General features: G+C 39.0%; 1 protein-coding gene across 3 annotated transcripts in view; it reads left to right on the forward strand.

Annotated features, from left to right (window-relative positions):
• GRM5 (glutamate metabotropic receptor 5) overlaps positions 1-13,797 on the forward strand; it is a gene marked incomplete at both ends in the record, with an annotated part of 250,819 nt that overhangs the window by 207,330 nt on the left and 29,692 nt on the right. For all 3 annotated transcript variants that reach the window (XM_082073920.1, XM_082073918.1, XM_082073919.1), the window contains 2 exons: positions 4,470-4,638; positions 8,176-8,302. In XM_082073920.1, the coding sequence (XP_081930046.1) occupies positions 4,470-4,638; positions 8,176-8,302 (296 nt within the window). The remainder of the gene's footprint in view (positions 1-4,469; positions 4,639-8,175; positions 8,303-13,797) is intronic.

The raw sequence follows: 13,797 nt of genomic DNA on the forward strand, positions 1-13,797 counted from the left end.
CATGAACAGCAAGTGTGATAGCATTCAAAGTATATTTTTCCTTATTTTTCGGTGGGTAGATTCCTGCCTCACTCACTGCTTTTGCTCTAGTCTGGTTGATACAGTCTTTTCTGTCTACAATATTGGGAAGTTTTTTAACATCTTTGTGATGGCAACATATAAACATTACTAGAGGGAAAATTGTTCATCCTGCACATTCATTTCAATTTTGTCTTCTCCCACTAATGTGAACTCAAAGGAAAATGTTAACTTCTGAGTAGAGATGTGTAGGTAAAGTAAATCCATTAGTCAGAATATTTTGACTTTTCCAAACTTTCTGAAGTTTCCAAATAAATTTTTATTTGAAAGACTGTAAAGTCAGCATTCTTCCCAAAAGACAGCAGGGCAGCCACCTACAAAGCAATCTGGTTGTGTCTCTGGAGACACAAATTTTAGAACTCTTCAGACTTAGGCTCTAAAGAAGTGCACTGTGAGTTGGTAAGAGAATTAAGATACAAACTGGCAGAAATCCAGGAAAATTTCAGATGAAAATTTATTTTTAACACAGTTTCGGTGAGCAAGGCTGTCTTCCACTAAACATTTCTATTTTTACAAATGGCTGAATTCTGAAGAAAAGTGGTAAGTCTGGATTTTTGACCAAATTATTTTAAAAATACTCATCCCAGACTTCTCTTAAAGGATTTCCATTTGGTTTATGGTGCTCAGATGCAGTGGGCTGCATCCTACCTCATGCCAATCTCTGTTTCACTCATTTCTTTCAGAAAGACTGTAGTCTGCTATGAATTAATTATATGTGGCATGGCAATACACTAATGACAATATATAAATGTTGCAAAGAGACCTTTAACTTTTCCTCATGCTGGCATGCTTAACACTAATGATTTAATTCTGTTTGTTGCAAGGAATTTAACTGAACATCTCAGCATTTTTAAAATTGAATTCTAAGAAAGATGATGAAGGAGTTACATGATGTGCAGTCATTTGCTCAGTCAGAGTAGGACATCAGTGTTTCACCAAAGACCATGGGGACACCATGTTGATTGTGCACCTTGGGGTAATGCAACTTTCAGAAAGTCCAGCCTCACTGGATTTGTGTGACATACAGTATTGATCTGCCTACTCCGACTAATGGACTGTGTGTGATAACAAAATGCTCCCAGAGATAATTTATTTTTGAAATATAGTTCTTTGTTCCCTTTACTCCTACAATGGTCATATTATTAAACCCAGCCTATGTGCTTAAAGTAGCCAACATTGAGTCAAAGCTTTGTATGGAGCTCCATATCTAACTCCAAGATTTTGAGTAGTTTATAGTCTTTGGAGCACTGTCAAACACTATTTGCAACAGCTAGGAGATGGTGTGGTCACACTGGAACAACTCATCTCCCCTGTTCATTTGCATTGATAGCAGCATCTTCACTTCATAAAATGGAAATTTAAATCCTCTCAGCTGTACGTTGGCGGTGGTGTTAAGCAGGAAATCAGAACATAAAAAGCCTTTCTGACCTAGATAGCTCAGGATTTTGATGTGTAGCAAAAGGGTTTTGATATTATACAACACATGTTTAATCCCACAAGATGCTTTGAATCCTGGCCCTATTCCAATGTTCTTTATGTTTATGTTGAGCTTTAAGCAGATAGCCAGTCTAGTGGAAGGCTTGTTTTAGGTGAGACAGAAGACAAGGAAAAAACCAAATGAGTCTGAAAGAGACAGACACGTTTTCTCAGGAAGAGAACAACTATCTGTAAATACTATAAAAACTCCAAAGAACAAATTGAGAAGGCAAGAAAATGCAAGAAAGACAAGATGCTGATGTTTTGGCTGTACTACCAATAGAATATGGATTCTCAGCAACTTCATGGCACTTCTGTTTTGAAACAAGGGGTTTGCACTGTGATTAGGCTCTGCTGGAAATGTGCTATCACACCATCTGCTCTCCTTTCCTAAAGTGACAAACTGTCCCTGTGGTATCTCAAGGAAGCTCCAGGGAACCAGTGACTCATGAACCTCCACTATAGCAATGGACTTACTGAGTCTGGCTATTACTATCAGTCTACCAATGCTGCTCTGCACAAGGAGCTTGTGAAAGACAAAACATATTAAGGCAAAAGTTTATTTAATTAAAATTTATTTAATTTGTTAGATTTCTTTCCGGTATTTTCCTTGGGATATAAGCATGGAATTACTACTAGAGGGACAATTGTTCTGGTTCCCATGGCCTGTTAAGCATTGAGAGTACTTTTGTTCATCTGTCCATGAAATTCTGAATTGACAGCTTTAACAAAGCGATAATCAGAGGAGTGTTACAATGTCCTGATAATGCTGAATAAAGACCCCACAGTGGCTTCTGGGCTAACTTTTTGATTAGTCTGTTTAATCTTTGAACAGACTGTTAATATGCCTGTGAACCTCAGAAAAACAAAACGAAACAAAACAAAAACAAAACAAAACAACAACAAAACCAAACACCTTGGTTTATAATCATGCATAAAAGCTTATTTATTTGGGTTTGTGTGTGTATTGTCTGGATTCAGTTAATTTGTGTCAGTCTGGCATTCACATCTCCAACTTCAACAAGGTCATCCTCAAAGCCATGGACATTTCCTTTATACAGAATGAAAGTGAAATATTCCAAAATCTAGGACTACCATAAATTTTTCTTCCTAGCTGTGTCATTGGTCACTTCTTCTTCTTTTGGAAAAACTCAAGAATCATACAATAGGGGTAAGATCATATTGTCCATTCAGTCAAGCTCCGCTTTCATTTTCTTTCACAGGTTGCTTGCAGTCCTGACCCTGACCTGTGTGCGATTTTGGCCTTGAATCCCTACCATAGTTTCTCCACTGGGACATTTAGACTGTTTCCTCATGCAAAGCATCCTGATATCCATGGATGGAGTATATCTTAAAGAGTTATACCGTATATTTTTATGTCAGCATTGGAAAAATATTGATATTACATATAGTATGGCTCCTGCTCCTCAGTCTTAAAAGCGTTTGCTCAAAATTAAGATAGATGCTTCAATATCTTATTTAAGAAATTGTTTGATTCAATAAGCTGGTTCTTTTACTTATCTGTTCATTGTACTTCACAAATTACACTCTAACAGTCTCACTCTTTATCCTACCCTGTCCATTTACTTTGCCTTGGGGACTAATTTTGTGCCTGCTGCCAGGAAAAAGCTGGCTCCTCATTTATGAACCGGGCCAATTTTTAAAACTATGATTGTGTTCATCATCTTCTCAGTCTGTATCATTTGTTTATTTTTCATTGATGAACTTCATGTTGCTTAATCAGATTACTGCAAAAACCACTAAAAAGGTGGTAAAGGAAAAGATAACATCAGCACTTCAGGAGCTGCCTGATGTGTGCCTTACAAATAAGTGCTAAAAGAACTGGGTTGTAAGGCAGAAAGCGGGCCTGGCATTCAACATGCCAGTAGGAGGCTGATGAGTCCCAGACAGCTCCATATACTTTTTACAGTGTTCTGCGGGAGTTAAAAAGATAGTAGGAGGAAGAAGGAGGAACACGAACCTGAAAACTCTGATCAGCTCTGTCTCTGCTCTTAATGATTCTGTCCCCAGATGATGAGATGATCTGACTCAAAAGCAGCCTGGGACTGCAGCAAAAATACTCTTTCTCTTCCACTCTTCCACACCATAATATACAAGGAATTAAATGTGTTCTGATTGCAGAGCAATTATTTAAAAATGAAGAGGGTTGTATGGATGGGCAAAACCAGCATTTTCTGCTGCTATGTTGTGAAAGAAAAAGGAAAACAAAAAAAAAAAAAAAAGAGTAAGCCAGCTTCATTCTTCAAATGACTGGACTACAAGATGCCTCTTGATCTCCCTGAAGCCTCCAGTAAGTTCAGAGCCCTGGTGTCTGTGCTTGACTCCTCTCTGGATGCCACACTAAGTTGTATCTTTCAGTCCTACAGCACAGGAAGTTTCTTTTGATCCCACAGGACCAGGTTTCTTCTACCTCACTGTAGGAGCTCAGCGGTCTTCAGGCTTCCTCAGGAAGTGAATAAGCACCTGCAGACAGTGTGGAGCACGTGGCATTGGGAACCAGCATTATAGGTTTAGATTTATCTGCATCTGCTATAGAGGGAGCCTAGGACAGCTAAGGTTCCCTATACAGTTGGCTTCAGTCCTGGGAGTTACACAGGATCAGTCTTGTCTGGCTCGTTTCATTGTTGTCCTTGTCATACTCAGAAGCTCAGTCACTTAAACCCAAAGTGATCCGGAAAATTTTGTAGTGATTGAAGAAAAATTAAATTAGAAAAGAAAAAAAAGTTGACGATATCACAAAAATTACGGGGAGACACTCCAGGGCAAGCATAATGCTTGAAATTTCACTTCTTTATTTCAATGAGCTTGATTTTAACTGTATAGTGTTCCTTTAGTTTGAATGTTTTGTGATGTTCTCCTCAACTCAGCTATGCCTCCTCTTTGTGTTTCCAAAGATATGAAATAATGAATTTCAAGAAAATGGGGAAGGACTACTTTGATTATATCAATGTTGGCAGCTGGGACAATGGTGAGCTGAAAATGGATGATGATGAAATATGGTCAGAGAAAAATAATATCATCAGATCTGTGTGCAGTGAACCCTGTGAAAAAGGCCAGATAAAGGTAAATATTTTCTCCATTTACTTAAATTGTGCAATATGCATCGCCTTGACATTTGAAAGCAAGATTTTCCTTATTCTTACATGGAGAAAGACTTATGTATTTAGTTCTTACTCGTGTCAGTTATCTTGCTAGTTTCATAAATTGCTATTTTCTTGTAGTCTTGTATCTGTGAATTGCTGACTGTTTTACTCTTGTATTTCAAATGCTTTAGGACAGGTGTTTGTTGTTTGTTTTTTTTTTTTCCTGCATATTTTTACAGCATTTGATTCAGTGGAGTGCAAATCCCTGACTAGGACATGTCTGTACAATTGCAGATAAATTATAAATAATAATTGCTACTAATTCAATGCTAGACATAGATAACTAAACTGGAACATTATTACTCAGACTTTAAGTCTGTGGTATCATCAGAGAGCATTGATAATTACTGCTACTTAGAACTTCAGGAAATGTAAGTAACATTTTTTTTTTAAATCATCCCTGGTTTATTGCTTCTTTGTTTCCCAGGTTTTTTTCTTCCTCCCTTGCAGTGTTGCAGTAAGTAAGAAGGGTAGATTAATCTGTCATATATTAATTGTACTCTATTATCTTTGAGCATCCCCTGACACTTACTGCAGAACAGCTAAAATACTGCAAATCCTGAGCTTACTTTGCAGTCATCTAAATAAAAGCCTATGGACTGAGGGGATGGGCATGGACAACAGAGGGGCTCAGATTGAAAAAAAAAACAGCTGTAATTTCTGTCATTTCTCACTCGAATGGGATCACTTTTCCCCTGCGTTAACAAGGCATGCTGGCAAAACTGTAAAGCAGCTGCGGGAAGGGGTTGATGGAGCTGACCATGCTCTGCAAGACAGAATGAAACTCTTCAGTCTGAATTTTCCAGAGTTTTAGGACACAGTCAGTGTCTTATATTCACTAACTGGTCTTTGGGAGAGTCAGTAAGTGAGTTTCATCAGACCAAATGTTTACGTCTTCAGTGCAAGCATATACCATTATGTCAAATTTCCAAACTTTTTTAATAGTCAATGGAAATAAATATATTATTCCAGATCAGGAGGCAACTGTTAAGATGACATAGAAACACGTGCTTCTCTTCACTGATGGTAAAAGGCACCCAGCCAGGATGGCTGGTTCAGATGAGAACATGCCTTCTGTAGATACGTAAAAGTGGGATGAATTGCTCCCATGGTAACTAAACAGAGGTCTGATGTTAGCCTGCTCCAGCCACAAAGTCATACATGTGAGAGGATAGAGATGGACAAATAGATAATAACTTCAGAACTGCGCGACTGTGAGCTCCTTTATGGTCTGTTGCTATGACAGAGGTGATAGCAGTATCTTGTGACCTTCAATAATAAGTCTCCTTCCACCTTCTGCTCATCCTCTCCATGATTCTCCCAAGAGGATTCTTCACTGTGAAGCCAATTCACTTAGACACATGTGTGATGTTCAGTGTCTGAAATATTATTTATGCTCTTCATTAGGTTATTAATTATAAATCTCACAGTTTATTTCACAGGCTTTTATCTTCATGGTCTCCACAGATGATCGAGAGAGCTTGACTCTGCCAACCTCTGTGGTGATTTCCTACAGAATTCTGTGGGACTGAGTTATTATGCAGGAATTTGAAACATTCATTGTGATGATATCCAACACTCAGCAACATTTGGTACATCCATCTGAAAGACATGATAAAATTCAAGCTCAGCCCAACTTTATACATTTAAAATAGTGCAGACTTACGACTATTTAAATAAATACACGTTCAAAGGATTGCCCAGATGACAAGGGGAAGAGAAAATACTTTTTGTTTTAAGAAGAGTTATTTTTGTTAAAAGGGACAGAAAATATTATTTTACAACTAAGTGCTACAACAAACAATTTTTCAAGAAATGAAAAATAAAAGTATGAATAAACAGCTGACTAAGCAATAAAAATACAAAGTAGTCTCACCTGATTCTGAGCAGTGGAGAACAATTATTTTGATTCCTAGGGAAGGATACAGAATTCTTCCTAGATTATTATTCAATTAGTGTTACATAAGAAACAATCAGTGTACCAGTTTTCTGACAGACTTGTCAAATTCCAAGTATTTTACAGAAGTTGTTGATTTGGTGAAAAGTTTAACAGAAAAGTGTAAGTGAATTGTTTTGATAAAAAAATCAGGTGTTTTGACAATAACATATGGTTTATCTTTTGCATTTCATTTTCTTGAGTGTTTTGTACACTGTAAAATTATGGATTTTTAAAATACATCAAGTTTACCAAAATGTGTGTCTAAAAACTGGCACAAGCTTTCTAAGAATGGTTTTTCCCAGACAGAAGAAATTTTGTCAGTTGTGCAACTTTTCATTCTGGTTCAAAATGAAAGAAATCCAAAGATGTTAATTCTTCTGGAGTTTTTTTAATTAGCTGTAGTCTTAACACTTGCAGAGCAAATCACATAAGCTCCCATGGCCTTTCTGCCAGTTTAACTATTCAGATGTGTTGGTTTTTTTTTTTTTTCTTTTCATACTCTACAATTTTAAAAAACAAAACCAAAAATTAGTTTTTGAGTTCCCATATTGCTGATGAAAATGGTATAATTTATACTTTATTCACTGCAGCACTGCAGAGAGTAATCCAGTTCTTTTTTGTTACACTCCTTTACATTTCATTTATTAAAATTACAGTTAATACATTTGATTTTGAAGCCACCTTCTAATTCATCATTGCAAAAGATACATAAGTCAACCTACTTCCTATGCTATAACTGGAAGTATTTGCTTATAAATTATTTGAAAAGAGCAAGAGAGACTGGGAATACTTCAGTTAAATAAAAAAAAAAAAAGACATATTGACAAGAAGCACCGATGTTTTCAGTGCCCAGAGATGATAAATAAGGATCTTGAAAAATTTGCATCTCAATCATAAGCTTGCAATAACATTTGACAGTAAATTATAAAGTGAGAAATCAGGTCAGATGTTAAAATTGATAAAGATAACATTCTCACTCCTAAATGTTAATTGCAACGGCAGTAATTAAATAATTCTGGAAAAGGCATATTCATTTTGCTGTCTGGAAAAAATCAGTTTTAACAAATCACTCACAAGTGGATGAGAAATAAGCACCGAAAAATATTTAGGTAATGAACCATTATATAATGCCATTGACATGATTCCCTGTATGGACCACAATGGAGTGAATTATATGCCTTGAATATCACGTACTGCCTTCTGTAGGCACATTGCCATCTATGAAATATTGAGTTTTGTTAATTCTAAGAGGTGAAAAAATATCTTACCATCATTCTGTACCTCTACTTATAATTCTGTGGGGCTGATGGTTACTTTCTTCTGCTACATACATGATGGGAGAATTGAGAACTTGTGTCATATTTTGTAAAAGCAAACAAAATGAAAAGAAGATCCTTTTAAAATAAAATAAAATAAAAATAATAAAGACCTCTATTTAAAAAAAATGATTAAAAATTAAACTGGGGCAGCATGAATGTACTTTTATATTGCTAAGTCAAATGTTCATTTTTGTCTCAGGTGATCCGTAAAGGAGAAGTGAGTTGCTGCTGGACCTGTACTCCTTGTAAAGAGAATGAATATGTATTTGATGAATATACATGCAAAGCCTGCCAGCTCGGTTCCTGGCCCAACGATGACCTCACAGGTGAGTTGTGGCTGTGTTTTTGTTGTCAATGACAATGTTCATGAGCTGAAGAAACAAATGCCATATATAAGTGAGTATGAGGACTGTTTGGGTCACATTGAACACAGGGATAGGCTGGTATTTGTCTTCTCGCCGCAACCTGATCCAGGAATTTTTGGTATAATTCAGCTGCTTTCTAAAGATCTGAGTTACTAGACCTAGAAATTTTTTTAAAAGTAGCCCTCATTTGGTATTCAACTTTGTACTAATATCTAAGCAGCAGTGCAGATCTTGTCCTTCCCTAAACAGGCAGAGAAATTAAGTCCTTGTCAGATAAATTATTACAGGACATCAAATTTTAGAGTTTTATTTTCCTCTCAAATAGAGACAGAAGAGTCATGCAATACTTTCTTTTTTAATCTGAAAATATATGAATTAGTTGTTGTGGTTACTGCTGCTAAAAGCATGAGTGCTCCAAATGGACTTAAGTTTGCAATTATCTTTTGTTCACCAGAGCGTCTGCTAGAATATAGGATTCCTCTTCTCCTTGCCATAGCATAGATCTCTATGCTCTTGCAAATACCAATTCAGCATCTTTAGAGGCAAATTACTGCAGCACTTGTAACCCACAACCTCTCTTCTTTATGACTAATAAACAGAATTCAAGTATTCAAATGCTTGGAGCACACACCACTTCAAAACACTGGTCAGGGTTCAGGTTCTCATTGTGTCAGGCTCTGTATAGATGAGGGAAGAAGAGACAGGGTCTTTTTTTCCAAAACAGCTCACAAACTTGGTTTATGTATAATTTATTTGGATGAGGGGAGAAACGACTGAGGTGAAAGAGAGGGAAGACCAAAGGAAAACAGTTCGTATAAGTGGAACTGTGTCAGGTAAGGCTTGGCCTATGGACAGATTATATATATAAAGTTAATCCTTTCCTGGTAAGGAGTGTTGCATTGCTGTAATATATGAGCTAGGTTGCCTGATTACTGAAAAAATACAATTTAGCCACAAAACTGATGGAGCATGTTTCAGAAAATGTCAAATATTAAACTTTTCCTGAGAAAAAAACTTTCAACTGAGAAAATAGAAACAGCAATAAAATGGATGTACAAGTGCTCCTCCAGCCCTGCTCCACCAGCCTTGCCTCCTTGGGCACTTAGCAATCAACCAGCAAAGCCCTCTCACTTCATGGAGAGCTTTCTTGTGCCACGAGAAAAAGGGGAGAAAAAGAAACCCTGTCCCATGTGTCCACTTCCCCCAGAGCAGAGTGCTGAGGGTCTGGTACATGCTCAGGTTCTCATCCCAACTGGGCCATTTGTTAATGTACTAACGTGTGCAGGGAAGAAAAAGTCTTGCTAGTGGGTGCGAAGCCAGAGGATTTGATTGTTGCCAGAGGGCAACAAAGATGATTAAAGGGCGATAAAGATGACTAAGGGAGTGGAGCACCTCCCTTATGAAGAAAGGCTGAGGGAGCTGGGTCTCTTTAGTTTGAAGAAGAGGAGACTGAGGGGTGACCTTATTAACGCTTATAAATATATAAAGGGTGAGTGCCATGAGGATGGAGCCAGGCTCTTCTCAGTGGCAAACAATGATAGGACAAGGGGTAATGGGATCAAGCTGAAACACAACAGGTTCCACTTAAATTTGAGAAAAAACTCTTCTCAGTGAGGGTGACAGAGCAGTGGAACAGGCTGCCCAGGGGGGTTGTGGAGTCGTCTTCTCTGGAGACATTCAAAACCCACCTGGACATGTTCCTGTGTGACCTCACCTAGGTGTTCCTGCTCCAGCAGGAGGATTGGACTAGATAATCTTTTGAGGTCCCTTCCAATCCCAAACATATTGTGATACTGTGATCCAGGAGCCTCGAAAACCCACACTGCAGGGACTAGGCCACCATGTCTGGCTGGTCAGTTTGTGAAGGTCACTGGTGCAAGTGGTCAATTCTTTAAGCACCAAGGGTCTTATTCAATGTAGATCAGTTGAAAAAGGAGCTGCCATGAGTCAGTTAGGAGGGAACTTGCTCCAAGTGCCTCATCAATCTACAGAGGACTCACTTCTGAAGCACCAGTGATGGGAAATGCCTATTGACCTGGTGAAGTTTGGGTAATTAGAATGTATGCACCATACATGAGTGGAAGCTGTATAAGGAGCAGCTAAATTCACTGCGTTTGTTCAGCCTGGAGGAGACTGAGGCGAGAGAGACCTCATGGTGGCTACAGCTTCCTCACAAGGGGAGGAGGAGGGGCAGGCACCAAACTCTTCTCTCTGGTTACCAATGACAGAACCCAAGGGAATGGCAGGAAGATGTGCCAAGGAAGGTTTAGGTTGGACATTAGGAAAAGGTTCTTCACCCAGAGGATGTTGGACACTGGAACAGGCTCCCCAGGGAGGTGTCCGGCCCAAAGCCTGACAGTGTTCAAGAAGAGACTGGACAATGTCCTCAGACACACGGTGTGAACTGTGGGGTTGTCCTGTGCAGGGACAGGAGTTGGACTCAATAATCCTTCTGGATCTCTTCTAGCTCAGGACATTCTATGATTCTACATAAAGGAAAGTGGAGCGAACAGCCACCAGAACTGCCTTTGGGCTCTGTGCTTTGGGCTGCCCCTGCCCCCCCAGCAGCCCCATGGCCTTGCCGTGCCTCATGAAAGGCGTCAGTCTGGGCTTCTGGGAGGTTTTACCCTCTGAATGTCTTACTTTGTTCTCACAACAGAAGAGTGGGTGCGGGTGGCATCTCAAAAGCTCTTGTAGGATGAGTCAATGATTTTCCACCCAGCTCTCATGGTTTTAAAGAACAGCAGCTGTCTTTAGTCAACCCAATTTGCTTTGTCTAGTACATGAGCTGCTACATTTGTGAACAATTCATCTAGCTTTAGACATGCATTATAAGCCTTTATAGAGACCAAAGCTGATGTAAACACAAAACAACCCCTTGACATCAGTTCCAAGCAAAGTGCCTCAGGAGATCTAACCCTTGTTCCTCAGCCAGGCACAAATATGTCAGGCAGATATCTGGAAACTGAAACCACCCTTGGCCTCCATGAGCACTGCTGATACAATATGCACTCCTGGTAAAAAGAACTCCCATCACTACAGCTTCACAGCTGTGTTGTCCCCACCTAACATTCACGTGATGGTTGAATCTTGTCTTATTTTGCTTTGTATCAAAACCACATTTTAAAAAGTCTATTTTTGGCTAATCCATACAATATTTTGGGCTGTATTTTTAATGATTATATTAGTAGTCCTAATTTTTGTAGCTTGGAAAGAAACTGCCTCTTGGTCTTGTTTACAGCATAAGATTTGGTAATAAATGTGAATTAAAGGTAAGGAGAGGGAGATGTATTTTGTATTCTGGCAAGGAAATTTCCCTTCAGTTTTATAAAGTCTCCTTGAAATGTCCCTACATCTGATACTGCAGCAGCCAAAGTTTCTTTGCTGCTTGATAAAGCCAAGTCTTAGGTAATGTCAGCTCCACAAGGCTAGATATATAAAAAAACTCATCGGAATAATTCTTCCTTGGTTGATCACCTTCAGATGAGAGTGCTGTAAATGTATCAGCCAGGTGCGTGAGAAGGCTTTCAACGTGGAGCTGCACCTCACTGTCTGCCAGAGATCTGAACTTGGATAAAAACACTTTTGGAATCCTTTCTTGGCTCATACAACAAAACATTGCTCCATGCTTCTTATGTTCAATGACCAGCATAAGTTTTGTGCCACAAGCTTCAGTATATAAAATGTGTAACAGCAGGGAAGTTGTTCAGAGAAAGGAAGAGAGATTCATGTTTTTTTTCACTCACCTGTGGAATATCAGAATTCAGATGCAGGAGAGGAGAAGACAGAGGGGATGCAATATATGTAGGAAAACAAAGTTATTCTAAGAAAAGAAAAATAACTTTTATATCTGAAGTACAGAAAGGCACAGGAAGTCCAAAGGTAGTGGGAAAGACAAGTGGGAAGAAGAGTTTCTCTTGATTAAATCAGTTACTGGAAAATATCTCTATCTAGAAGTAAAGCTGAGGTGAGAAAGGGAATGTTCAGCTGCCTATATTTTATTTCCTCACAAATTTCAGCCTCATTGCTTGTGCATACAGCATTCCACAGGGACCAGGCTCCTCCTGGGACAAAAAAATAGTAATTCTCCTCCTTTTCTCCAAATTTATTTGTACCATCCCAACATGCATCCCGAGTAATTTTCTTCCTCCTGCTTTAGTAACAAGATGTGTTTTCCAATCTACTGTAACTCCTCCTCTTCCCCATGCATTGCATTAGCAACATCCATATATCACAGTAACACTTCACACAATAGTATGGCCAGTGTGGCTGAGTCATATATTCAATTAGAGCAGGAGAAATTTAGGGGTTGAAGTCCAGAAGTGTATGTCAACAACTCCACTTTTCCTCAAAGCCTTTCTTTGTATTACTTTTACAGTGGATGGAAGAGAAATGTAAAAGATGCCAGGCACTTTTAGACAAAAATAAAGGGGATTTCTTAACACCGAGGATCAAACTTCAATGCAATGAACTGGTCAGTAGTTCGATCAGAGTGGCTTTTTGATTCTTCAAGAAACTCAAGTAACTTTGAGGACATGGCCTCTGCATTTGAAAAGAATGCGTTTGAAACATCACATAAGTTTTGTCCAGCATCTCAGAACTTTTTCAGTGGATGCAGGAACATCTTGGTCCAGCTATACCTCGTGCTTGTTTAGGGACATTTTTGAGGTGGGAAAGAGGCAATTATTCCCTCTTTCTGTGATTGAGGGGCAGTATACAACAATAACAGAAACAAAGTTTTGTCTAGTGACCTCAGGGACTGCAAGGAAATATTAATTTAATTGAAGGGTTTTCTTCAGGCTGTATTGACATTTTTCTCATTCTCTATGTACTCCAAATATGCTGGCCATTTGATTTTCTTAATGGGATTCCAAAGAAAATAGGAGCTGAAATATTTTATAGCAGATGAAATGTTTTATTTGCCATTCATGGAAAAGGCAAAATATCAGAAATCTATATTTTTACTATAGTTACAAGAATGCTTTCACCAAATAAAGGGCAGTAAACCCAGAATAGTGACATCATGATCTTGTCTGCATGTCTGAAAGTGTCAGGTAAGAGCTGGAGTATCCAAACAACCTTTGAATGGAAAGGACTGAAAAAAAGACACCCCACCTCTAAGTAACAGACCAGCCATTTGAAAGGGTTCTGACAACACTGATGCTGGACCCCATTTGGCTAATGCCAATCTGGCTTCCTCACTAGGAGTGAGGATGAGTGCCTCCCTCATCCCGAGGGCATTGCCTATGTTCTCCACGAGAGCTGCAGGGAGCACATGGTGCTGGGAGCTGCTGCTGTCCTGGCTCTGGACACCAACTGGGACAACACAATGCTACAGTTAGTGAAAAACACCCCTGGAGATCAGTGCAGAGGTGATGTTCCACAGCGCATCCTGGGGGATCCCTACTGGGGCTTGGTTGGCTCTCCCTGCAGTGTGATGCTCTGGGTGGTGGCAG

The sequence above is a fragment of the Streptopelia decaocto genome, assembly GCF_964273445.1.
Source record: "Streptopelia decaocto genome assembly, chromosome: 1".
Taxonomy (NCBI): Eukaryota; Metazoa; Chordata; class Aves; order Columbiformes; family Columbidae; genus Streptopelia; species Streptopelia decaocto.